The sequence below is a fragment of the Petaurus breviceps genome, unplaced genomic scaffold (assembly GCF_028583685.1).
Source record: "Petaurus breviceps papuanus isolate PSGF00001 unplaced genomic scaffold, PetGlider_PUasm1.0 551, whole genome shotgun sequence".
Lineage (NCBI taxonomy): Eukaryota > Metazoa > Chordata > Mammalia > Diprotodontia > Petauridae > Petaurus > Petaurus breviceps.
The window spans coordinates 33219573-33245414 of NW_027186372.1; the positions used below are offsets into that span (position 1 = coordinate 33219573).

The 25842-nt window shown below is 42.2% G+C and overlaps 1 protein-coding gene across 4 annotated transcripts in view; it reads left to right on the forward strand.

Annotated features, from left to right (window-relative positions):
* The first annotated feature begins 7005 nt into the window (after positions 1 to 7005).
* Positions 7006 to 25842, forward strand: part of ANXA6 (annexin A6) — a 62390-nt gene continuing 43553 nt past the window's right edge. For 2 of the 4 annotated variants that reach the window (XM_069102574.1, XM_069102576.1), the window contains exons 1-2: positions 7056 to 7194; positions 17881 to 17914. In XM_069102574.1, the coding sequence (XP_068958675.1) occupies positions 17903 to 17914 (12 nt within the window). In that variant the 5' untranslated portion in view covers positions 7056 to 7194; positions 17881 to 17902. Of the gene's footprint in view, positions 7195 to 7691; positions 7864 to 17880; positions 17915 to 25842 lie in introns of those variants that run through there. The other 2 variants (XM_069102575.1, XM_069102577.1) reach the window with 2 other exon arrangements.

Here is a 25842-nt window from a genome sequence, read left to right on the forward strand (position 1 = left end):
GGAAACACAGGAAAGGACAGCTTTGAAAGTAACATGTTGAATTATTTTGTAGTTTAATAAAAGCAAGCTATGCACAATAGAGATTCATGGTTTTGCATATGGTCCTCTTTTCCTGTTCTACTTTGTGTATAGAAATATTCTCTCTGTCTCTGTCTCTCTCTGTTTGTTAAGTTCAGAACTGGAGGTCTTGTAGCCATAACAAATTCAGCATGTCCAAAATTGAACTTATTATCTTTCCCTCCAAAAACCACCCCTCTTCTGTATTTTCCTCTTTCTGGCTAGAATACCACCATTCTTCCAGCCATCCAAAATGAAAACTTCCAAGTCCCTCTTTCTCTCTTTTCCATAATCCAACCAGCTGCCATGTCTTACAGATTCTTTTTCAACATTATTTGACTGCATCCCCTTCTCCCTAGTTTAGGTCCTTATCACCTCCCCTGAGCACAGCAATATCATCCTAATTGGTCTCCCTGCTCTGAATATCTCCTCTCTTCAATTTGCCTTCCAATCATCTGCCAAATTGATATTCCTAAGGCATATCTGACCATGTCACTCCCTTGCTCAGGAGCCTCAAATGGCTCCCTCTTACTTTCTAATGTAAGGATAAAATATAAGTGGCTCTGTTTGTCATTTAAAGCCCTTCACAGTCTGATTTCAGCTTACCTTTCCACATTTATTAAATATTAAACTCCTTCATGAACTCCTCACTTCAAGCAAATTCTGAGCAGCCACTTGTGGCCTCTGTTATAAAAGGCTTTCTTTGTCAGGTATGGGTTAGACCAGATGGTCTTTGAGTGTCTTTAATTCTTCAATTTAATTCAATCCAATTTAATAAGCATACTAAACACCTAATAGGTGTAAACAATGTGTGAGGAAGCAAATAAAAACAGAATGGCCCCTGCCCTAAGGAAGTTTACATTCTACTGAGAGGAATCACATACAGAAATAACTAAATTAAAATACATACCAAGTAAACATAAGGTAATCAGGAACAGTAACAAAAGAAGAAATCAGGAAAGGCCCATTGCCTGAAAGAAGTAAGCACTGAAGATGAGCCTTTAAGGGAGTCAAAGAGTCTGAAAGAACTTCAGGCCTTGGGGATAATTGGTGTAAAGGTGAGAGATGTTATGTTTGGGGGAACAGAAAGGAGGTGGGTTTAGATAGATGGAAAAGTGCCTGAAGGGAACAATGTGAAATCAATCTGGAGCTAGAGATTGGAACCAGCCTGTGAGGGGCTTTAAATGCCAAATGGAGAAGAAAGAGGGAGACACAGAAGCTTTTTGAGCAGGGGAGTGACTACGTAAGCCCTGTGCTTACTCATTCCCATGACCACATTCTCTGTAGGTCTGTTGGCTTCATCATAAGGCAAGTGCCTAGTTTTGTGATGTCAAGAACTATATCCGGAACTCAGTTATGGTTTCATTCAGCCAATCCAGGTAACTACCAAGGCCACAAAGAGAAAAATACCCTATGGCAAGAGTATTACATAATCAAATTGCTACTGTGTGTTTTTCTTAATCACCTTATAATGCTAAGCAATGCTAAAAGAAATAAGAGTTCAGTTTTATATAGAACTTTTAGAGTTACAAAAATGTTTTCTTCACAACAGCCCTCTGGGAGCAGGTAATACCAGTGATGTTTTGCAGGTGACACTCCTTTGCACAACTCGCTGCCTTTTTATAGGACAAAAAACCTTTCTGTTCCTCTTGAATCCAGTGGAAACAAGAGAGGGTTAAAAAAAAAACCACAAAAAACCCAACATCATAGGTTTACTAGATAATTAAGGGAACAAGTCATAGAAATCAAAATTTAGTTCAAAGATTAGATAAAAGTCACAAACAGCATAGTGTTCTTAGGACCAAGTCAAAAACACTTACAATCCTATTATCAAATGCCTGCAATGGTCAAAGTTCTGTGCTAGGTGCTAGGTTTACAAAAAAAAAAAAGTCAGTTTCTAACTAACGTTTCCTACACGGTTATAATCCTGTTTCCTGAATGGGGATTCAATCCCTCACTTTAACTTAATATCCTTTTCTTTTTGTTGTTCAATCTTTTCATTTGTGTCTGACTCTTCCTGACCCCATTTTGGAGTTTTCTTGGCAGAGATACTGGAGTGGCTTTCCATTTCCTTCTCCAGCTTCTTTTACAGATGAGGAAACTGAGGCAAACAGGGTTAAGTGACTTGCCCAGGGTCACACTGCTAGGAAGTATCTGAGATCAGATTGAACTCCGGTCTTCCTCTATCCCCTGTTCCACCTAGCAGCCCCTTCTCTCTTCTCTTTCCCTTCCTGATTTAGGAGGGAGCAATATGTTGAAACAATTCGTACTTCTACAGCTCTTCCAATTTTTACTTTATCAATCCTATAGGATGGATGGTGCAATTATGATTAGCCCTCGTTTTACAGATAAGAAAACTGAGACTCGGGTGAAGTGTTTGAGGGCCAGTCATACCTGTAGCAAATTGCAGAACCAGGGCAGAAACTCAAGTGTCCTGCACTTCTTCCCCTACAACACACTTGAAGGCTAAGGATTTTATGGATGCAGCCGAAGTCTAAATCCTCTAGGGGGAAACGAATACACACCAAATGCCTGACAGACACCAAGACATTGCAGAGCCTTGTCCTTTCTCTTTGGCACCAACGTCCACTGTCAGTCCCTTTTCTAACTCCACACCCCTCCCCTTCCCCTTTCCTTCCTTCCTAAAGGACTCATTAGAAAGCTTACCTACACTGAATTCATGTGTTAATAGTAGAAGAATAGAGTTTTTTCTACCCAATAACACATGATTGTTGTTGTTTTTTAACAGGGACTTTCTGGAGACTGTGTCACCTGGCTTAGACTTTTTTTTTTTTTTTAGGGTTAAGGAACTTGCCTAAGGTCACTTAGCTAGTAAGTGTCAATTGTCTGAGGCTGGATTTGAATTCAGATCCTCCTAACTCTAAGAACAGTGCTCTGCCCACTCCACCGCCTAGTTGCCCCATTTGGTGAACTCAACCCAAATGGAAGGACTCTGAGAATAAAAATGCCCAGCCAGGTAGGGCAGGGCAAGACTGTGACTGATTGATGGGTGAAGGGATGATCTGAATTTAGTCCCAGATCTATCAATGCCTGCCTATGTAATCCTGGGCATCTATTTACCCTTCCTGGAGCAAAATGGTGTGCAAGGAGGTTGATCTTTATGTTCTCTTAGAATTCCTGATTTCTTTAAAAACTCAGTTCATGACATCTTCTGTATGAGACTTTTCCAGATCCCCCAGATTTTCATACCTCCTTCCTCTCCAATTATGTTGTGTTTATTTTGTATAAATTATATACACACATATCACAAACAAAATGTAGGCTCCCCAGTAGAATATAAGTTCTTTAAGGGCAGGGATTTTTTCACTTTTGTCTTTGTATCACCAGCACATAGTTGGCACTAAATAAATACGTTTGACTGATTGACTCTCTGAAGTCACTTTTCAGTTCCTGCATTCCATGTTTCTAAACTTCCCTTAGACCTCATACACAAATTATACTGGTATGGGTACTTAATAAATACTTGTTGACAATACTTTTCAATTTTCCTTTGACTACTTGCATAGTTGTGCAAAGGGGATGTGCTGGTACACCCTGGGACAAGCATTACCATTGGCCCTTCAGTGGTAAGGCTTACTCAGAGGTATAAGGCCATATCTAACCAACACTTTCTGCACACCTATGATTACTATTAATTTTGAATCTATTCTTGTAAGATCAAAGATCATGAATGCCATGATTTGAAGCCATATAATACCATAAAGAGAACATCGGTGTTTAATGATAGGCTTTAATTTTTTTATTGTTATCTTTTGTATTTTATATGATCCATGATATCCTTGTCCTGAAGCCACCCAGAGAGTTATTCCTTAGAACAAAGGCAGCTCTCTAAAGGTTCCAACTTACATTGGAAGAGGGAATTCCCTTTAAGTCAATGAAATCATAGATCCGGCCCTTATGCCCTGTAAGAAACTAGAGATTTTGTATCTTTTAAATTTTTTACTGATGCTTTTGTTTTGAAATTGCATTCATTTTCCAAAATGTCCCTTCCCTCTCTCATATCCAGAAAGCCATCCCCATAACAAAGATTTTAAAAGATAAGAGAAAAAAGGGGAAGAACAGCTTAGTAAAAGTAATTAACACATCTATCCCATTCTGACACTATGTTCCACCTCCACAGTTCCACCCTTCTTTGTAAAGAAGAGAGGTAGGTTTATTCTTATATCTCTTATTTGGTGTGAATCTTGGTCCTTACAATTGTAACGAATTCCATTTTAATTTCTGCATCTTTTGTTCATTCTATTTACATTGTTATATTCATTGTGCATGTTGTTTGTTTATCTGGTTACTTCAATTTTCATTTATTCTTATGTCTTCCCATGCCTTCTTGTTTTCTTCTTGTTCATCTTTTTTTTTTTAAATGGCACAACAATAGTACATTACATTCATATTTTTATGTTAATGAAGCAATTTCCTGGTCCATGGACATCTACTTTGTTTCCTATGCTTTGCTACTCCAAAAGTAGTTATAAATATTTTGGTGTATATTAGACCTTTTATCCTCTTTGAAACCAAGGATTTTATAGCTGGCTCCTTTCTTGGATTTTTGTCTCCCATCAATTTCTGGTCATCTTTACTGTAATTTTTCCTACATTGCAACTACTCTCAATAATTTCTTATTCCATCGATATATTCAGGCAGTTTTCTCTCAATTCAACAAATATTTATTCAATGACTTTGTATTATATTTTTGTACCATGTTCAGTTTTAGTCATGTCTGTCTCTTCATAACCCCATTTGGCAGAGATATTGGAATAGTTTGCCATTTCCTCCTCCTGTTCATTTTTACAGATGAGGAACTAAGGCAAACAGGGTTAAGTGACTTGCCTAAAGTCACACAGCTAACAAGTATCTGAGGTCAGATTTGAACTCATGATGAGTCTTCCTGATGCCAAACCCTGTGCTCTATCCACTGTGTCACTCCCATATTCAGTGACTAATAGAGGCAGGGATAATGAAAAAACACTGGGAATACAAAGACAAAAGAGATTAAAAAATTTCATGCTGTCAAGGAGCTTATAATCCACTTTGGTGATCAAAAAATAATCTTTGGTCCTTCTGGGATGATCATTTTGTAATTTGCTGGAGCTTTACCATCCTCCTATCCTTAGGGCTTCTGATGTGGAGTGGAGCTTTTGTTTCTCATTAGCAAAACTATCTGGAATCTAAAAGGGATCCTTTTATATGAGTTTTGCTCTTTTGATTTACATTAGCAAGACTCCATGCAAATACATTTTTACCAGTCCTGACCATTTAAGCGATGGTCCAGAAATTCAAATCCCGTTGTCCAATGCCATCTTCTTAACCAGTTGTTCTCATGGAGAGAGTGAGTAATGGACATCAGGCAGAATGACGGTACTAGAAGCAACAACATGAAGGAAGAGGGAGCAAAAGAAGTGAGGTTTTTTTTTAAGTTTGTAACTTATAAGAAGTAAGAACCTTTTGATATTAAAACTATTGAGGAGTGGAAAAAATTTGTTGGATATTGGTGGTTGGCAAATGCTGAACTAGATTCTTGGATCAAAGCAAGAGAGATCTAAGAGAAGAATATGAAGAGATACTGAGTGTATGGATTCAAGATGTTGGAGTGAGCCGAGAGCAAAAGAAAAACCAAGATGTGACAGAGAAGGGGGATAAGGGAGAGTCTTTGGCTTCATAGACATTGTGGTGAGAAGGAGCCTGAAAGTCTTGTTGGGAAGGTAAAATTGAAATTTTCCAATGTATTGACAAGTCCTTTTGATTCAGCCTTTGGAATCTCTCTCATAAACTACCCCTTTCCTCCTCTGACATTGTCCCCACCATTGTGTAGGCCCCCATTATCTCACTCCTAGATTCTTTCAGTGGCTTTCTGGATGGTCTTTCTGCCTTAAGTCTCCCCCAACCCCAGCACATCCTCCATTCAGCTACCATAGTGATCTTTCTAAAGTTCAGGTCTGACCATGTCATCCCCTATTCAGTAAACTCCAGTGGCTCTCTCTTATGTCCAGGTTCAAATGTAAAATCATCTGTTCTGCTTTTAAAGCCCCTCCATAGTCCCTGCCTTTCCAGCCTTTTAAACCTTACTCTCCTTAGATGCTCTATGATCCACTGGCATTGGCCTTGCTATTTCCTTCAAGGAGACATTCCAACATCTCCCAACTCCTTCCTAGAATTCTCGCTTCCTCATCTCTATCTTCTAGCTTCCTCAGCTCCCTTCAAGTCTTAACTAAAATTCTGCTTTCTGCAAGAAGCCTTTCCCTGTCCCTCATAATGCTAGTGCCTTCCTTTTCTGATCATCTCCAATATATTCTGTCTAAATCGTGTTTGTACACGGTTGTTTAACATATTGTCTCCTCTGTTAGACTGTGAGCTCCTTGAGGACAGGAACTGTATTTTCCTCTTTTCTATCTCCAGCTTAGCACAGTGTGTGGCATATAATAGGTGCTTTAAAATGCTTGTATGTAGTACATTTGACTTGACTCAGAATAAAAAGTTTGGAATAAATAATATTTAATGTATCTACAAGTCTTAAAACCCTTTTAATGAACTAACTCAAAAGACTTCATGGTCAAATTATGCCGTAATCTGAGCAATACGTTTTTTTTCATCCACCTTGTTTTTACAGTGTGTGTGGTTGGGTTAATGAAGTTCCCTGAAAAAGCACTGTAGTTTTCCAGACTTCGTTGCAATTAATAGTATCGCTCCCCATCCCCGATAGAATTTGGTGAACCTTGTCACAATCAGGTAATCCTTTCACTTAGGACTTTTTATGGGGCAGCCTCCATGACGCTAGAGAGCAACTACCTCTGTGTCCTTAAGTTTAATGATGCAATACTACCAGAGGGTGAAAGAGCGAATAACGGGGACCCGGCCTGGTGCTAGACCCCTGGCAGAGAGAGGTTGGGGGAGGGCCGAGGGTCCTGGCTGGGATTGGCTGATCCTGGAACACGTGGCCGTTGCTGGGGGGGAGGAGGAGGAGGCGACTGGAGAGCCGAGGAGGGACAGCTGAGCCGCAGTCCCCGGTGGCCTCTCCTCCGCTGTGCTGTGCACTTTGAAGTGCAGGCTCGCCCTAGCAGGGTCTCACCTCACGCTCACAGCTCAGCCTCCTGGAGAGCTCCCTTTGCCCCGTTCTCCTCGGTGAGTGGGGGTGACCAGCCCGCCAGTATGGACGGGGAGCTTGGGCTGGGGGGGAACAGAAGGGAGAGGAGGGGAAAGGGCGATCAGAGGGAGTCCAGCCACAGCTGGCATGGGAGGCACACAGAATGACTGGAGGAGCCCACGCCCGCCGGGCGGTGTCGGGGGCACAGAACGCTCCGTCCTCGAATTAGTTGTTCATTTCCTCCACTTTCTAGATCTTGGTGTGCTCGGGCTGAGGCTGGGGGGCGTGGGGGAGGGGTGTCAGGGCAGATCGAAGGAGGCGGGAGGTCCAGGCAGTCCGAGGCCGCAGTAACTGGAGCTGGACCGGGGCCGGGGCTGGGTGTGGCCCCGCCAACTCCCTTCACGCGCATTGGCGCAAATTCCCCGCTGCAGGCGAAACTAGCTTTTACAGAAGTTGGGGGTGGGGTGAGGGTGGGCTGAAGAGGAGGGGCGTAGGGGCTTTGGTGATTGGCGTTGAAGGACACATTTTCTGATAGAGTGTAACAGTCAAAGCTTCCAGAATAAGAGTTGGGAAACTCGGGTCCCCTCTCCGTGCCAGTTATTGACTTTGTGACCTTGAGCAAGTCATTTCTTACTCTGTAGCAACTCACATTTACACAGCGCTTTGAGAAGTGTTTCAACAAACTATATTCTAATCATCCTTCTGAGGTAAGGAGCATAAGAATATTATATTCCCATTTTACAGCTGAAATTTAGACCCAAAGACATTGGGTGATTTGCTCAGGGTCACGCAGGTAATCTGCAGTGGGAGAGCATTACCTGTCATGCTAAATTAAATTTTGCTCCGTTGAAAGCATCTGTGAAGAATAAGGGGCCAGAGATGGGAAGGAAGGCTCTGGCTAAGTGCCACAGACTAGGGGTTGGGCGGGAGGAGAACTGTGAGTGTTTGGGGCACTGATTCTCAATACTTGCTAAGAAGTACAGGACTACAACCTTCTCTAAACTCTGAAGCATCAGGGATGTTCTGTGTACATCACATCCCACATTTGCCCTGTAATGTGTTTGGGGGTAAGGGGCTGCTTTCGTGGTAGGAAAGAAAAAAGATCTGAATTGTGCTGTAGGTGGGACTGGGTGTGGGGTGGGGGTTGGGGAATTCCCCGGATTGGATTTCAGGGCACTTTTGCTGTTAAGGAAGGAGATGTCTATAGGGGTGGGGCAGGGCCTGAGGGGACTGCAGAGGCCCTCAGTTCTTTAGAAGTAACTGTTTCCTCCCAGCCTTGCTTCTAAAACCCCCTTGGCTTCCTCGAGGCCAATTCCAAATTTGGACATATGTCTCAGTGATTTTTGAAAGCTGGAGACTGACTCGGGCTTGATTTAGTCTAGAAGAGTCTCTCTACGCTTTATCTGCTTGATTCAGGAATCTGGACTTTTTCTGTTAGCTCAGTATATCATGATAGTCTGATTTGTTCACTCTCTCAGGTGTACACCACCTTTCCCAACTCAATATGCTTCTCTGGGTACTTAGCTTGGTAGGGAGCCCTGTATCTTCCCTGCGGCTGGGAAAACAGCCCAATTCTCTTTGTCTTATTACACCCATCCCCCACTCCCACTGCAAACCCCAACAATTCATTTCATTTCTTCCCATTTTTGCTGAGGCACTTTGGCAGCTGGGAGACACATGGGAAATACTTGTCCTTTCCTATGAAAGAGAGCAGCTGTGTGGTGGGGAGGGAGGCCCTAGAGGGGACTGAAAACTGGACTGGAAGGGGAAATCCTCTGTCCTTTCTCTTGAGGTTGATTCCCGAGTCTCCTTGTAATTTGGGGTGGGGCATATTGCAGGGCCAAGCTTCACTAGTCTGAGACAGCTTTTAATAGAATGTAAACTTCTTAGAGCCAAGAATTGTTTTTCATTTTGTTTTTGTATTCCCCAACACTTAGGGGCAGCCTGACACAACAGATAAAGAACTGGCCTTGGAGCCAAGAAGATCTGAGTTCATATCCTGCCTCTGAAACTTTCTGGTTATGTGACCCTGAGCAAAATGCTATAATCATATAGCATAGTTTCTTGGACAATTATGCACCTGATATTAAATGTTTGTTGATTTGGATGTCCCAGGAGAAGTCAAGGGATCTCATCTACCAAGTCAAGTCAACAAGCATTTCCTAAGTCTTCCATGTGCCAGGTTTTATGCTAAATGTTGGAGATACATAGAAAGGCAGCTTCTTAAGATGGCATTTCTTGGGTGTGGCTGCAGCCTGAGGTGTGACTTGCACCCTTTTTGCCTAGCCCCTTTCCTTAGTTCACAACTAGGTAGTAAATTCAGTTAAACAAACTTCTATTAATCACCTTCTAGGTACTCCAATCAGGAATAGTATTATAGAACTGAAAAATAATCATCTGTTCTCAGGGAGCTTCTTTGAAAAAAATAATTGATACAGTTTGTTTTATATTACCATTATTTCCCCAGTATATCCCTCCTCATCTTCTATTCATTTCACCAGCCCTTGTAACAGAGTAGAAAATGGAGCAGGAGAGGAGAATGCATTGAGGGAAAAGCTAATAAAGACATTGACCAAATCTGATATTATATGTAGTATTTCACACTGACAGTCCCCCAGTTCTGCAAAGAAGGAGGTTTATTTTCTGATCTTCTCAAAGACCCTCAGATAGAATATAGTGAAGAGGAGAGAGAGATCCAGACATGGCAGTTAGAAAACATTTGAGGGGAGGAGCACCATTCTCAGGGGAACCTGGGAATGCTTCATGGAGGAAATAATCCCTGAGCTAGACCTTGAAGGAAGAAGTTTTTCCATAGAAGTGTGACTTGACTTGCCTCTGAATACGTGGAGGTGGAGTATAGAGTTCAGTAAGAAGAATAGGATAATGAAATGAGCCTAGAAAGGCAGGTTGGACCAAGATGTTGGATGGCCTTAAAGGCCGGACCGTGGAATTTGTATTTTGTCCCTCTCCAGTGGCAATAGAGTGACTCGTTAAAGCTTTGTTTTGACAGGTGTGTAAAGGATGCATTGGGGAAGGAGATCCTGGAGGCATGGAACCTAGTTAGAAATTTATTGAAAGTATAGTGGAGTCAGTCATCAAATATTTATTAAACCTTTACTGTGTACTAAGCACCATTTGAAGTCCTTGGAGGTACAAAGAAAGGCCAACATGAACCCTGCCGCCAAGAAACTTATATTCTTTTTTTTTTTTTTTTTTTTAGCAATCGGGGTTAAGTAACTTGCTCAAGGTTACACGGCCAGGTGTTTCTGGGTGGGTGCTAAGTGTCTGAGCCGGGATTTGATCTCCAAGTCTTCTCAACACTGGAGCTGGTGCTCTTACTCACTGTGCTACCTGGCCGCCCCAAGAAACTTATATTCTAATGGGGTATACAATGAATAAAGAAATAGTAGCTAGATGATATAATGGATACCACACTAGACTTAAAGTCAGGAAAGCCCATATTCAAATCCTGCCTCAGATGATGACTGTATGACCTTGGTAGAGTCATTCCACCACTTCTGTACCTCAGTTTCCTCATCTGTAAAGAGGTTAAATTTGATGACCTCTAAAGTCCCTTCCAATCTAAATCTTTGGAAGTAATCAGGGAATGATAAAGGGCCTGTATTGGCATGCTTCACAAAGTGGAAAGGGAATGGGAAGGACTTAAAATGTGCATTAGTAGAATCTGTAGGAGGTATCTGTTGGATATAGGAGTGGGATGAAGGAGAAAGACGACTCAAAAATAATGTTTGGAGCCTGGATAACTAGAAGAACCCTGCTGCCAGTGAAATTGGGAGAGGTATGTTATGGGCAAATATTCAGTTTGGGACATACTGAGCTTGAGATGTCCTTGTGGCATCTTCAGGTACAGATGCCCATTGGTAGTTGCAGATTAGAATCTGGGGTTAAGAGGAGAGATCTGGGTTTTATATGTAGGTCTGGGAGTCATTCCTTTCCTGGGAGTCCTCTACCAATCCTTTGGGACTTCTCCCATTCCCCAGGAGCCCAGGAGTAGTCATGGTGTAGAATGGAGAGGAGTTTCAACTTGGCATCTTCCCAGAAAAGACCCTAATATATCTTTAGGGAGCTCAGGTAAGGAAGCAGACCCTAACAGTGTGGAGCTGTATTAACTTTCTGGCTTGGATATAGCTAGATTTTCCATGTCCCTAATCCCTTGGTTAAGTTTGGAGTGGATACTCCCAATCATGCCTATTTTGGATTTCAGTGCACTATAGAGGAGAGAGATTAAGCAGAATATTGGTACTAGAGTTATTGCCCACCCCCACAATGGTCATGGGAATTTGAAGATCTTCCCTGCCCTTTAATAGGCCTAACAGAATTTGAAAATCTTTCTTCTTTGAAGATCTTCCCTGTTGCTGATAGGCTGAATGTAATCACATGGGGTGTGTGGTGGGAGGAGTTTGCTGAATGGGTAGAACAGAGCCCAGAGGAAGCTGGGAGTCAGAGCAGTTAGCATAGTGGGAGAGAAAAGACAAGACAAGGAGATAACTAGGCTTGTGAGTGTTTGTTTGTGGGAAGGCTAAAGGATTGTGTGGCCCCCTGCTGTGTTATGGTGTAGTAGCTTCTTTGTTGCTATGATAGTTTTGACTTTCTGGTGTTTGGATCAGGCTTTCTGGTGTCTGAATAAATGTTTTGCTTCTGTCTTCTATATGGGGAGTCTGTTATATTTTGTGAGCCATCAGTGCTGTGAATATTGTGTTGGCACTACACTGCCCCCTACTTCCTACCCCCCCCCAATCTTAAATACTTAACTGCCAACTTTCCCCAAAGCTAACCATTCACTGACTTAAATCTGGGTAAGAAAGGCTATCCAGGAATGATTTGTATCCTGACTTATCCACTCCAGGCACTAGGTATCCACTCCAGACTAGTCCAGTCTGAGTTGGGTTGTTTGACCACTAGTCCCTCTTTATCTTATGTAAATTAAGAACGCTTATTTGAGGTATGGGCGGAGTAATAACTTACAGAGTTGACCTAGGGGGCCTTTTCTTCCAACTCTTCAGACCCACATAAGGGTTATAATTCATTTTCTAACTCACTGAAATCACGTATTTGTCCTTGATATCTATAATTGAGGGAGATATTAATAAATTATTTATAGAAACTGAGGCCCAGGAAAGGGCCTCACACTGAGGGCCCCATTTAGCTCTACTTCTATGACAACAAGCAGCCAGCACTGCTCTCTAAGAAACCAGAGTGAGGCCTCCTCTGGGGTGTTCACTCTGAGGCCCTGAGCCAAGAATAGCATTGATCTGAATTTTTCAAGTGAGACCTTCTCAAAGCATTTTTTTTTTAGTGCAGAGACTGTTCCGATTGTTCTTCAGGTACAGGAGGAGATGGAGAAAAGAATAAACTGGTTATGGATCCTCAAGCACTTCTGCTAACTGGATCTTAGTTCCTTTCTCTTAAAAACAATAACTGATATTTCCATAACACTTTAAGGTTTGCAAAATGCTTTACATGCATTGTCATTTAATCCTCACAACCACTCTCTGAGGTCAATTTGTAAGTATTAAATGCTAACACTCTAATAGAGATACAAATACTAAAGCAAAATAATTTCTGCCCTCAAAGGGCTTATGCCGTACTTGGGGAGAGGACAGTTCTATTGATGTTATTGTTCCCATTTCACAGATGGGGACAGCTGAACTTGGAGCCAGGAAACGACACTTCTTTCCTACCTCTCATACCAGCAAGTCACATGTCCTCTCTGAGCTACAGGCCACTCTCTAGGATTTATTCTGCTAACTCGTTCTGAAAATGTGGTTTGAGGACCACTGGGAATCATGAAACTCTAGATCAAAACCATTTTCCTAATACTAAGACTTTAATTTCTGAATACAATAAATATAGATAAGCAAAAACTGTTGGGGGGTCCTGAATAGTTTTTAAGAGCATAAAAGGGCTCTGAGAGAGAACTGCTATACTAAGTTATGAGTTTCATCTATATTGAGGCAATCATAGATCATTAGTGCACTGATTTATTTTATAGATGGGGAAACGGAAGCTCAAAAAGGTTAAGTGACTTGCCTATGGTCTTTCCTAATTTCAGGGCTAGCCATCGCTTCACTATTACCAGGATATCTCACCTTAAAATGAGGAAGTTGAACCAGATTATCTCTAAAATCTTTTCCTGCCCTTGACATTCTGGGTGGTAGGTTTTGAGGTCCTTTCCAGGGTCTCAGGTTTTTAGAAGGCTCTTTATATTTATTTACTTTTAGTGTTCAATATTCATTTCCACAAGATTTTTAGTTCCATATTTTCTCCCCATCTCTCCTCTACCCCCCACTCTAAGATGGCAAGCATACTGATTACTCCTTCCCCCCGTCTGCCTTCTCTTATATACCCCTTCATTTCCCCCTTACTTTCTTGTAGGGCAAGATGGATTTCTATACCCCATTGCCTGTATATCTTATTTCCCAGTTGCATGTATGTAGCAGCAAGCACCCCAAGCATCCTCAGGGTTTGCTGCCACCACAGGTTCTTGGATCTGCTTTGTTAAAGGAAAGCAACTCAAAATGGGTTAACAAGCTTACTTTAATCAGTCAGACATATGTCGTTTACCTTGTTCAGGGGAAAAGGTCAGCACCCCGAACTTCAAAGTACACAGACAGAATTATCAAGACAGAAACAGATCTAGTAGACAGATTTCAAACTGTCCAACCATTACATCCATACCCAGTCAACATCTGGGTTTCAACATCTAGGTTTTTTCAAAAACAGGGGGCTCAGGACAAAGGCTTCCCAGAATCCATATCAGATCACAGAACACTTCTCAAAGTGAGCCCCAAAACAAAGCCTCACATCAGGGCTTATATAGCCTTCTCCTGGCTCAGAGAATGTAACAATCTTATTGACTCACTGGCCAATCAAGAAGTATCTACTGAAAAACAAGCCTCTCACCCCAGGCTCCAGGTGCACTTTAGCCTAGGGGCAGGGAAGATCTTTAAAATTTACATTCCCATTACAATGTAACAACAATTTTTAAACATTTATTTTTAAAACTTTGAGTTCCAGATTCTCTCCCTTCTTCACTCTTCACCCACCCCCACTGGGAAGACAAGCAATTCAATATAGGTTATACACATGTAGTTATGCAAAACATTTTCATAGCAGTCATGTTGTGAAAGACTAACGATATTTCCTTCCATCCTATCCCACCCCCCCCATTTATTCCATTTTCTCCTTTGACCCTGTCCCTTTTCAAAAATGTTTGCTTCTGACTACCCCTTCCCCCCAATCTGCCCTCCCTTCTGTCATCCCCCCCCATCCTCTTCCCCGATACTTTCCTGTAGGGTAAGATACCCAATTGAGTGTGTATGTTATTCCCACTTTAAGTCAAATCCAGTGAGAGTAAGGTGGACTCATTACCTTTCACTTCCCTGCGCTTCCCCTCCATTGTAATAGCTTTCTCTTGCCTCTTTTATGTGAGATAATTTACCTTGTTCTATCTCTCCCTTTTAGAAGGCTCTTTAAAGAAACAAAAATATATAGTGACTTATACTTCTCTAGGGTTGAGAAAAGTTTTTGTTTTCTTTCTTTCCTTGCCAGGGCCCTAGCTGATGCTACACCTAAACCCTAGCCCCTCCTACACCTTCCAAGATAAGCTTTCTCTTGCACCTCTGTCCCTTGGTATCCCCTGGGCCAGCCATTGTTGGTAGAAAATTCCCCCCGCTCTTCATCTCTCCTCCTGCTCCTTCACCCACACAACCATCCATCTGTATCCAGCTTACAGGGTATGTGGGTCAATGTGGGGTAGGTTGCATGGACCTAAAAGGGTAAAACAGATCTTTGTCTTTCAGAGATACAATAGCAGCTGGGGGCAGGGGGATAGAGAGATCCCACAAATTGTTATGTGGCTAATCTAGAAATTAGTCCCAACCCACATAAATTTCTCTTAAATGTGGGGGAAAGGAGTAACCCAGTGGAGACCTATATAGGAAAAGAGGACAAAATCAGAGAGTTTGGGGTCCTAGCAACAAAAGGATGTAAATTCAAGGCTTGAGGCCACCAGGAGTTGTGTTCTACTTTGGCCTTTCTTTTTTTTTTTTTTTTTTAAGCAGTCGGGCTTAAGTAACATGCTCAAGGTTACACGGTCAGGTGTTTCTGGGTGGGTGCTAAGTCTCTGAGCCCGGGATTCGATCTCCAGGTCTTCTCAACACTGGAGCCGGTGCTCTTACTCGCTGTGCTACCTGGCTGCCCGACTTTGGCCTTTCTTTAGGGTGGAAAAAGGTTAAAGCTAGGAGCACAAATAATTAGCTTTTCAGATGTGGAAGGGAACTTTAGAAATCAGCGTGTCTACCAAAGCTTCCTTCCCCCCGTTCTAGAGGTGAGGACACTGAGGCCCAGAAAAGACCAGTGATTTGTCTAAAATCGCAACTTAGTGACTATCTTGTCTAACCGTGGTGTGCAGAAAAATTCCTATTGAGGAAAAAGGGAATGAGAGAAAGAAAAGGAAAAGAAGTCCCCAGGCAAGATGGAGGAAATGGGACTGGGTTGTTGGAATCTTGAGCAGTGTGCTATGATTCCATGGAGAGAAGAGGAGGATTCTCTGTCCCAAATGAGGCCTGGGGGCCAGTCCTGCCTTTCAGCTTTCTCTTTGGAAGAGGGGAGGTCCGAGTTTTCCCAATTTGGAGGTGTCTATCCTCTCTGCCCAACTCTGAGTTTGTAAGTTTAGTTCATTACGATTAGAGAGCCTGTCTCTGAGCCCTTTTTCCTCTAGAAAGGGGCTTTTACCCAGATGGCCTCATTTACTCACTCTGGACCAGGGCCATTGCTGAATTTTCCAGCTACGTGGCCAAGAGAAAGCCATGTTGGTGCTAGGCAGGGTGGGAGGGCTCAGCCCCATGAAGGATCAGATGATGTTTAAGGGCTAATTCATTCTTGAATCTTGATCCGTGCCCCTCCTGTTCCCTCCCCATATGTACCAGAGCTAATTTATGCCCACCTCCCTTCCCCCCCTCACTCCTGGGCCTCACTGTGGGGGAGGAGTTGAAGATTTGGAACATAAAAACACTAACGTTTTCATTTCCTCCTGAGTGTTGCTGGGGAAACGGAGCAGGGTTTCCTGGGGCTTTGGCTGCTTGGGTTCTCCCTCCCCCACCTAACTAGCACCCTCTGATTTCTGGTTTCAGCAGAGCTGAGGCCCCTGATTGGGGTAATCCAGACAATGAGAAAGATGGAAAGAGTTAGGGGGCCAGCAGGGAGGGTGTAGCACGTAGAGAGAGCTCTTGTACAATCTGTACCACCAGAGTTGAAATAGAATTACTCTTCATTTCAGTGGGGATCAGGACTAAATTGATCTGAGACAATTGAACGTGGGTGGTGGCTGGGATGCCTGGAAATAGCAGGGAACTGTATAAAGAACTTTAGGCTGGAAATAAAGAAACTTGGTCTTGAATTCCAATTCTGCTACTTACTTGCTCAATCACTAATAATGATGTATGATGATAATGAACAAGCCTGGCCCTAGAGAAAAAATGAGAGAATTCTCCTTTCTCTCTTCTTTGCAGACCCAGGGAACTACAGGTATAGGTCCTGTACCAGGGTTTCTTAACCTTTTCTGTGTAATGGATCCCTTAGGCAGTCTGATTAAATCCAGGAACCCCTTCTTGGAATTAAAAAAAAATCATAATTAAAGGAAACGCTCAATTTCAGTTAGAGGTTAGTGAAAATAAAAAGTATAATTTTTTTCCCTATCCAAATTTATGGATACCTCCACCCAACTCCAAAAACTATCAATGGACTCTTTGGCCATTTGTGGACTCCAGGTTAAGAATCTCTGGCCTGTTATGTTTTATTCATTTAATGGGTTAGTTTTATTAGTACTAGCTTTTCCCCCTTTATCTTTTATGAGGACTGACTCACTATTTAGAAAGGGAAAAAATTAAGCATTTATTAAGAGCCTACTATGTACCAGGCACTTTGCTAAGTACTTTATAAATATTATCTTACTTAATCCTCACAACGACCCTTCGAGATTGGTGCTGTTATTTTTTTTACATTTTATTTGACCATTTTACAGTTTAGGAAACTGAGGCAAACAGCTTACATGACTTGTCCAGGGTCATATAACTAGTGTCTGAGGCTGGATTTTTTTTGGTCTTCAGGTCTAGTGTTCTATCTACTGGGCCACTTAGCTGCCCTATGTCGGGGAAAGTTGCTTAAGATAAAGATAATAAATGTTTAAAAAATGTTTTAATGTTGATGTATGAGCTTGGTCAATCACTTCTTTTTATAACTCACTTTCTATCTCTATAAAATGAAGAGGTCAGACTAGACAATCTTGAAGGTCCCTTCTAGCTGTGACATTGATGTTGTTGGGTTTCCATACTCCTCACCGTGATAGAGAGGAACCTCCCCTCCTAGAAACGCACCATGTCCCCCATGGCCATGTAGTAGAGGATAGAAATGAGATTGGGCCCCCAAAGAAAAGAACTATCAGGAGAGAATTCCCGAGAGTCAATTTCCCCATCCCCAATTCAACTAGGGCATAAAAAGTCCCTGGAGAGGAGTAGGGGAAGCACAGGAATGGTCTTGTCACTTAGAGTTCTACCATTGCAAGTAAATCTTGCTGAGCTCACTGCTCAGCCTCTAGGCTGTTGACTTCCCCTCTCCTCTCTTCCTCTTTTCAGTGGAAGGTTGGAAACTAGAGGCAGTGGATGGAAAGTGGTTTTAACACCTATATTCTTTTTTCTTTGCAGCTTGTGTGCATCACCAGAAACCATGGCTAACACGGTAAGGCTTCCTTCCCTCTCCCTAGTGAACTCAAAAACCATTGTTCTAGTGTTTGTCTTTGCCCAGGAGTCCTTGAGAAGCCTTCCAGAGCTGAGATAGTCCTCCTGTATTCTGAAAAATGTTTTCTACTATCCTTTCCTTCCCTCCTCCCACATTCATCCCACTACCCATCCTAGGGTTTGGTCCTCTCACAGTTCTCGTTTTAGAGGTCACATAGATCTCCTATTCATTCTACATCAAGAACATCCCTTATGTGACAGTCATGTCACTGGGTACATGTCTCCTCTCCATCTGGTCACTACCCTATATCAAGCCCTCATCACCACGTACCTTGACCACTGCAGAGTCCTTCCAATCTGAATCATGAACTTTCAGTGGCTCCCTATCACCCATAGAATAAAATGCAAGCTCCTCTGGCTGAAACTTGAAACCTCTCACAGTCTAATTAGAACCTGTCTTTTTCAACTTGTTTCACATTGCTCCTCTGCATGCATTCTACTTTACTGCCAAATCAGCCTATTTGTTGCACTCTGAACTTGGCATGTCCTTTTCTTTCCCCCATGAATTACATGGGCTATTCCTAAGACACCACCTTTTAAAATCCTTAGCAGTCTTTCCTCATTTTCATCTTGTACATACTTAAATGTTGTATCTCTCAGGAGAATATAAGCTCCTTGAGGTCAGGGTAGCGTTTTCTGTTTTGTCTTTGTATCTAAAGTGCGTGGTATGATTTCTGGTGCATAGTCACTTAATAAATGCAAGTGGGATTGAATTGAAATACTCCTTGGAAGGTTTACTGACCAGCAGGGCTCAGGGATACACTGATCTCTTTTTGTTTAGTATGAAAAAAGAAAAGGCAGCCAGCATTGGAGGAGAGTGCTAGACTGAGGATTTAAGGGACCTGAGTCTTTACCCCAGATCTACTCTTAATTTTCCAAGTGGACTTAAGGCAAAGTCATTTAATCTCTCTGGCTCCTACTTTTGTCCTTTATAAAGTGTTTTGCTTGGGGTCATTCCTGTTCCTGGCTGCAAATTACTCATTTGGGTGTTTTCTTAGTACCTAGAGCAGGGGTAGGCAACCTGGCCAATCAAAGTCCTCAAGGTCACATGTGGCCTTCTAGGTCCTTGGGTGCAACCTTTTGACTGAATCTCAGCTTTATAGAACAAATCCTTTTATTAAGGGGATCTGTTCTGTGAGGTTTAGATTCAGCCAAAGGGCTGCACTTCAGGACCTAGAGGGCCTTGAATGTGGCCTTGAGGTGGCAGGTTCCCCACCCGTGACCTAGAAAGTACACAGTGCTCTGAGGAGAGGAGATACATGACATTCCCTCCCCTCATATAGCTTGCAGGCTAGCGGGCAGACATACTTATCACTTATTAACTTTCAATATTAGTAGTTATATACTCAAGTTGTACAGGAATTAAATGTGATGGGAGATGGGAAGAGGGAAGAAATCAGTATGGGCTGAGATAGTCAATTTCATCTTCATCATCACAACAACAACAATAACGATTAGCATTACATAGTGTTTTTTAGTTTACAAAGTACTTTGCAAATATCTCATTTTATCCTCACCACAGTGCTGGGAGGTAGGTACTATTATTAGCTTAATTTTGCAGATCAGGAAACTGAGGTTAAGTGACTTGCCCAGGGTCACACAGCTAGCAAATGTCTGAGGATGGATTTGAACTTAAGGCTTTTTGACTATAGGGCCAGTTCTCTACTATGCTACCCAGTTGCCACCTTATAGAGGAAGTAGGGTTCTTTTTCTACTACTGGACGATGCTGATGATGATATTGGACCATCCTTCCTATTTAGAGCTGCCTCCTGTGTGATCCCTGGGGTCAGAGATATGCTCTTTGTAAAAGATCAAGATGTACACGTTGATCTGTATCCACATCAGTAGGAATGGAATCTGGTCTCCATAATAAGCAAGGACATACATTACTATGCTAGCCTTTGGACTCTTCCTGTGGCTGAGGCTAAGTGGTTGAGGTTGATTTGGGATAGGACTGGTGAAATACGTCAAATTGTGGTGAGGGGTGGGACTTTGAAACAGAATAGAGGTGAGAGTTAAGTAACTGAAGCAACAATGTCATCTTCATTAGCCCTGTATTCTAAATACTCAGGTGGGATCCTCTCAGTCTCATCTTTTAGTTTTGGGGCACAAGGAAGGCAGACAGGCATCTCTTGGGTCTCCTTGCCTGTCTCCAGCAATAATGGAGAATTTAATCTGCACTAGTAGCCTGGGCACAGCCCAAGCCTTCACCCTCCTGGGCACAAGTGCCGTTTACCATCTGGCCACAAAACCTGTTGAATATTTTAGGGTGGAAAGTTGGTTTGTCTTCTCCTTGTCCCATTGCCTTTGGAGAGCACGGGTACAGCTACTGGAGAAAAGACCAGGTTTGGAAAGGAAGGGAAGGAGAGAAAAAGAATATTACTAAGTAGCTTCTTATCTGTTTCAGTTCGGCTTGTTATTTTGTTGATATGGGGAACTCTGGGAAAGGAAACTCCCTCTCCCAATGCAGATATGTAACTGTTCTGAAGCCCATGGTCTTTTTTTAAAAAATTTATTTATTTACTTTTAGTTTACGACATTCAGTTCCACAATCCCTTGATTTCCAAATTTTCTCCCCCTCTCCCCATGGTGGCATGCAATCTGATATAGCTTCTCCAGATACCTTCACATTAAACATTAGTCAAGTTGTAAAGAAGAATCGTAACCAAAGGAGTGAACAACGAGAAAGAAGGAATGAAACATGGGGGCTGGCTAGGTGGCACAGTGAATAGAGCACTGGCCCTGGAATCAGGAGGACCTGAGTTCAAATTCTACCTCAGACACTTAACACAAAAACTAGCCGTGTGACCTTGGGCAAGTCACTTAACCCCAGTTGCCCTCCAAAAAAAAAGGCAAAAAAAAAAGAGAGGAGGAATGAAACAAAGTAAAATAGAGAGAGAGAGCAAGTAGTTTGCTTCAATCTACATTCAGACTCTAGGTCTTTCTCTGGATGTGGATATCCCTTTCCATCATGAGTCTTTTGGAGTTGTCTTCTAACCTTGCATTGCTGAGAGGAGCCCAGTCTATCCAAGTTAGTTGTCACAGATACGATGTGTCTGTAATTGTGTACAAAGTTCTCCTGGTTCTGCTCTCTTCATTTAGCATCAGTTTATATAAGTCTCTCTGTGTTATTATGAAGTCCGTCTGCTCCGCATTTCTTATAGCACAGTAGTATTCCATTACATTCATATACCACAATTTGTGAAACCCATGGTATTAAGTTTGGGGGAGGGAAAGAGTGTGTGTGTAATTTATTTTGAGGTTAAGTGATTTGCCCACAGTCAGCCAAGATGTGTCAGAAGTAGGCCTTTTTGAGGAAAGTATTCAAGTCATTATATAGCCTTAAGAGCAAATTGAGCTGAGGACTAGATAGGTACCACAGAAAACCCTACAACAGAGATTCTTAGCCTTTTTTATATTATAGACCCCTCTGGCAATCAGGTGAAGCCTTTTCAGAATAATATTTTTACATACAACAAATAGAAAAAATACAGGATTACAAAGGAAGCCAAGTACATTAAAATATAGTTATCAGAATATATTTTTTTTAAGTTCGTGGGCTCCAGGTTAAGAACCGTTATCCTAAAGGAGCTTCAGTCCTAAAGTAAAGGTCCCTCTGGTCTTGGGTTCTATTTGCTTTGGTTAGAGCATCTCCATCAAGGTGACTAGAAGCTTGGGAAGGTCAAGTCACTTGTCCAGGATCATTCAGTATGGAAGTAGAAGAGTGGGATTAGAACTCATTATTCCTAATGTTTCCAGGCTTTCATGGAGTCCCCTGATCCATAGGGCCTTTTATCTTTATTGGTAGGCTACTTTGGCCATTCTCCCAGTTACAGTGAGTACATTAAAGTCCTCTGGGAGGTTCTCAGTTACCTCTGCTACACCAGTATCTCCCACCACTTGGGGTGAGTTTGGTTAGAGCAAGTCCCTCAATGCCTGAGGAAAAAACATAGGGCTTAAAGTCAGAAAACTGAAATTCAAATCCCAGTTTTGTGATTGACTAGCTATGTGATCATGGGAAAGTCCCTTTGGTTCGAGTCTTAAGTTTCTTCATCTGTAAAGTACTTGAATTACCTACCTAGCAGGGTTATTGAAAGGAAAGAGCCCTCTAAAGTTTAAAGTGATGGAGATGCCACCTGGTACAGTGGAAAGAATGTTAGATTTGGGATCAGAGGCCCTGGGTTGCAATCCAGCTCTACCATTTACTACTCAGGTAAACTCAGTGGACTCAGCACTAAAATCAGATGGCTGGATTAAATGATCCTTAATCTCCTAGCCTTTAATTCTATGATCCTAAATGTGAAATGAAGATGATAGTTCCACTATATACCCTGCCTGCTTCTTTCTCCTACCTGTTGATAGCCTCAGGCCCTCCAGCTTCTTGCAAGGCCCAGAGAAGGAGCATGGAAACTGAGCTTTGCCCTCTGGCAAGTGGGACTGGTTCAAATCAAGAAGGTTGCCAAGTGCTTCCTCTTCTTCCCTTGCCCTAGAAGTCACCTCTTCATCTGGGCATGGTAGAACAACCCTTGCTACCAGCAAGGCTGAGGCTGATAAATCTCTTGAGCTTAGGAGTTCTGATGTAGAGGGGCCTGTGCAGATCCGATGTCTACACTATGTTCAGTGCACTGATATGGTGAGCCCCTGGGAGCAGAGGGATTGGAGATCCAGGTAACCTAAGGAGGGGTGAACAGGCTAGAATTGGAAACAGAGTAAGTTAAGCTCTGACAAAGATAAATAGTGGGATCAGGCCCCATGAGTAGCTCCTGCACCTCCAGACTAGGTATTAATTAAGAAATTAAAACATTTTTTAAAGTCTTTCCTTTGACTTCCTGATAATTGCTCTTCATCTGGCATTTAGCATATACTACAAGGTGCTGAATGATATATGTTCATGTATGTTAATTCAGTTCAACAAACATCAAATGAGATAATTGTAAAAAAGCATTTAGTACCACACCTGGCACATAGTAAGTACTATATAAATGCTTATTCTGCTCCATGTGTATTATGTATGGGCTATATGCAAGACACTGTGCTAGGCACTGGTAGAATTATGAGGGCCTTTAGGGATCGTCTAATCCAGGGGATCTTCCATCTTTTTTGTGTTGTTGGCTCCTTCAGTGATCTGATAAAGCCTATAGATCCTTTCTCAGAATAATGTTTGTTGCCTACATTCATGTACAATCATCTTTTTTTTCTATTCAACTGTTATGAAAATGCTTGTTTTATTTCTTAAGTTCAGAATAAAATTTAAAAAGAAAAAAAGGCTGAAATGCCAAATTTCCATTAGAAGCTAGTGAATATAAGGAAGCCATTTTTCCCCCATCCAGTTTCACACACACATTCTACTCAGTGGCTGTGGAGCCCAGGTTTAACAGTTTCTCATCTCATCAAACCCCTCCAATTTATAGATAACAAAACTGAGGCCCAGGGAGGTAAAATAAATTTATCGCACAGGTAGAAAGTAACAAAGCTGCATGAGAATCAAACTTAGATCCTCTGTTCCAAAGTCAGTGCTGAAGAAGCTTGTGTTTAGTAGAACAAGCCCTAGGACTAGACTGTGAGCACTGTTATTTACTGCCTGGGTCACCTGGAGTCCTTAACACTCCTCAGGCAAGTTATTGAAACTCTTGGGTTATCCTGGCTCTTGATCTGTAAAACAGGTTTGACTGGGTGATCTCTAGGGACCTTTGCAACTCTAAATCCTATGACCTATGATCAGGTGACCTCTAGGTCCTTTCCAATTCTTAAGATTCTCTAACTTTTGGCTTCACTGTGAACTCAGTGAGGATAGAGTTCCTCACTTATGCTTATCTAAATCTCTCACAACACGGGGCTAGTATTAATCTCTCATTTACCCTACTAGATAGTTCCTTGAAGGCAGCATCTGCCTCCGGCCCTTTCTGTTTACCTTTATTTTTTCTTTACTTTTATAAGCTGTGCTCATTAAGTTGAGTTCCTGGTGTCTCTGCCTTTCCATCCTAGCCTCATGCCAGGCTTAGGCAAGGAGTACTAGTGGCCAGTGTCTTCCAGAACCCTCTTGGCAAGGACAATAGTTCCCTCCCTTGAGAAGCTTAAGGAAGTTAGCACCATCCAGAAATCCTTTGTATTTCATCAGCTGGAAGTCACAGACTAACCCAGTGTATTCCAGTATGTAGGCTACACAAGGAGAAAGTAGAAACAAGGCCAGGGGGACAGCCAAACAAATTGTGATATGTGAACGGAGTAGAATATTACTATGCTGTTAATAGACAGAAGCATGGAAAAACTTACATGAACTGGGGTAAAACAAAGTAATCACCCCCAGGAAAATAGCATACACAAGGACAATGACAATGTAACTGGAAAGAACAATCATAAAACAATCAAAACTGAATATTGCAAAATTCAAAAGAATAAGTTTGGTCCTGAAGGTGAGAAGATGTGAGAAGATGCTTCCTTCTGCCTCCAACCCCACTTTGATGTGGTGGGGGTTCATGGGTGTGGAATGTCATATATACTGTCGTATTTTTTTGATATGTTGACTGGTTTTGCTGATTTTTTTTCCTTTTCTTTCTCTTTAAATTTTTTTCTTTTTAGAGATAGCTTTCGAGGTGTGGGAAGGATACAAAGAGAAATGTCTATATAAAAACCAAAGATGTCAATAGAAAGGCATTTTTAAAAATAAGGAAAGCCATAGAGAGAATAATGGAGAAAAGAGCCCACGGGAGTGGCAGCTTGGGGCTCATTGGTCACCGGATGGGAACAAATCTTTCTGGAGTCAAAGAGATACCTATGAGTGAGACTGACTTAAGACTGTGGGCTGGCATTCACTGTGTGAGGGCATTTAAGGAAAACAAGAGACTCAGGGTGATTTGGGCCAGAGAGAGATGCTGGGAATTTGCCTATTTATATATCAACCAGGACTGTGATCAGAGTGACTCAGAGAGGGAAAGGACCTTGCCTCAAAGGTCCTAAAAGAAGTTGTGTCCCATTTGAAGGTAGTGGGAAAAAAAACAGAAGGGGACTCCAGTTCTTTTCCTTGGGAGCTGAAGGTTGTGTTATAACTTGAGCGGCATGTTTGGGAAAGTGGGGGTGGATTCCCTTTGGTTTTAGTAAAGAGAGATAAGGGTAAACACTTGTTAGGAGGAGGGTAGGGTGGTAGAATGCTGCCTAGCCATATGTTCCATTCTGATCTGGAAACCTGAAGCAGTCTGGCACAGTGGGAAGGGCATCAACTAGTCAAAGAAAAAATCTGACTCTAGTCCAAGCTCTGCTGGGAAGGGAAGCACTGGGCCTTGTGCAAGTGTCAAAGATGACTGTCATCTTATCTATGTGCAGGAAGTCTGCACCTGCCCATGGGTTAAAAAAAACCCAGTTCTAGTGCCTTTTGATCAACTAGCGCTGGCTCTGGTCTTCTAAACTGGGTGCCCAAGGGGGCATAGGGACATAGAGAATAGAAGATTTAATTCTAGAGATGCTGCTTAGATGGCCAAGGAAGACTCAGGCCAGTCTGGAGCAGAGTCAAATTGGATTTAGGAAGAAGACTCCTTTGGGAAACCAGGGGACCAAAGCCCTGGCCAAGAATAGACTTTGCAAAGATGTCCAATAACTGGGATCTCTGAACAGGGCATAACTGGACTCCTTTTTCAGTCTATCCCTGCCTTTAATGCCCTATACAGAGATGGTACCCCTCCTCATATGTCATGCTGCCCATAGAAAATAACTTTGTATGTGGTTTAACTGCTTTGCTATTAGTGTCTTGGAAGAGAGAGGCAAGAGGAAATGCCTGTGTTCTTTCTGGAAGCGATGAAAGGCTAAGAGTTTAGCATGTCTTCACCCCACCCCCAGTGTCCAGAGACAATTTCAAGCTCTTTGTTCACAGGGCT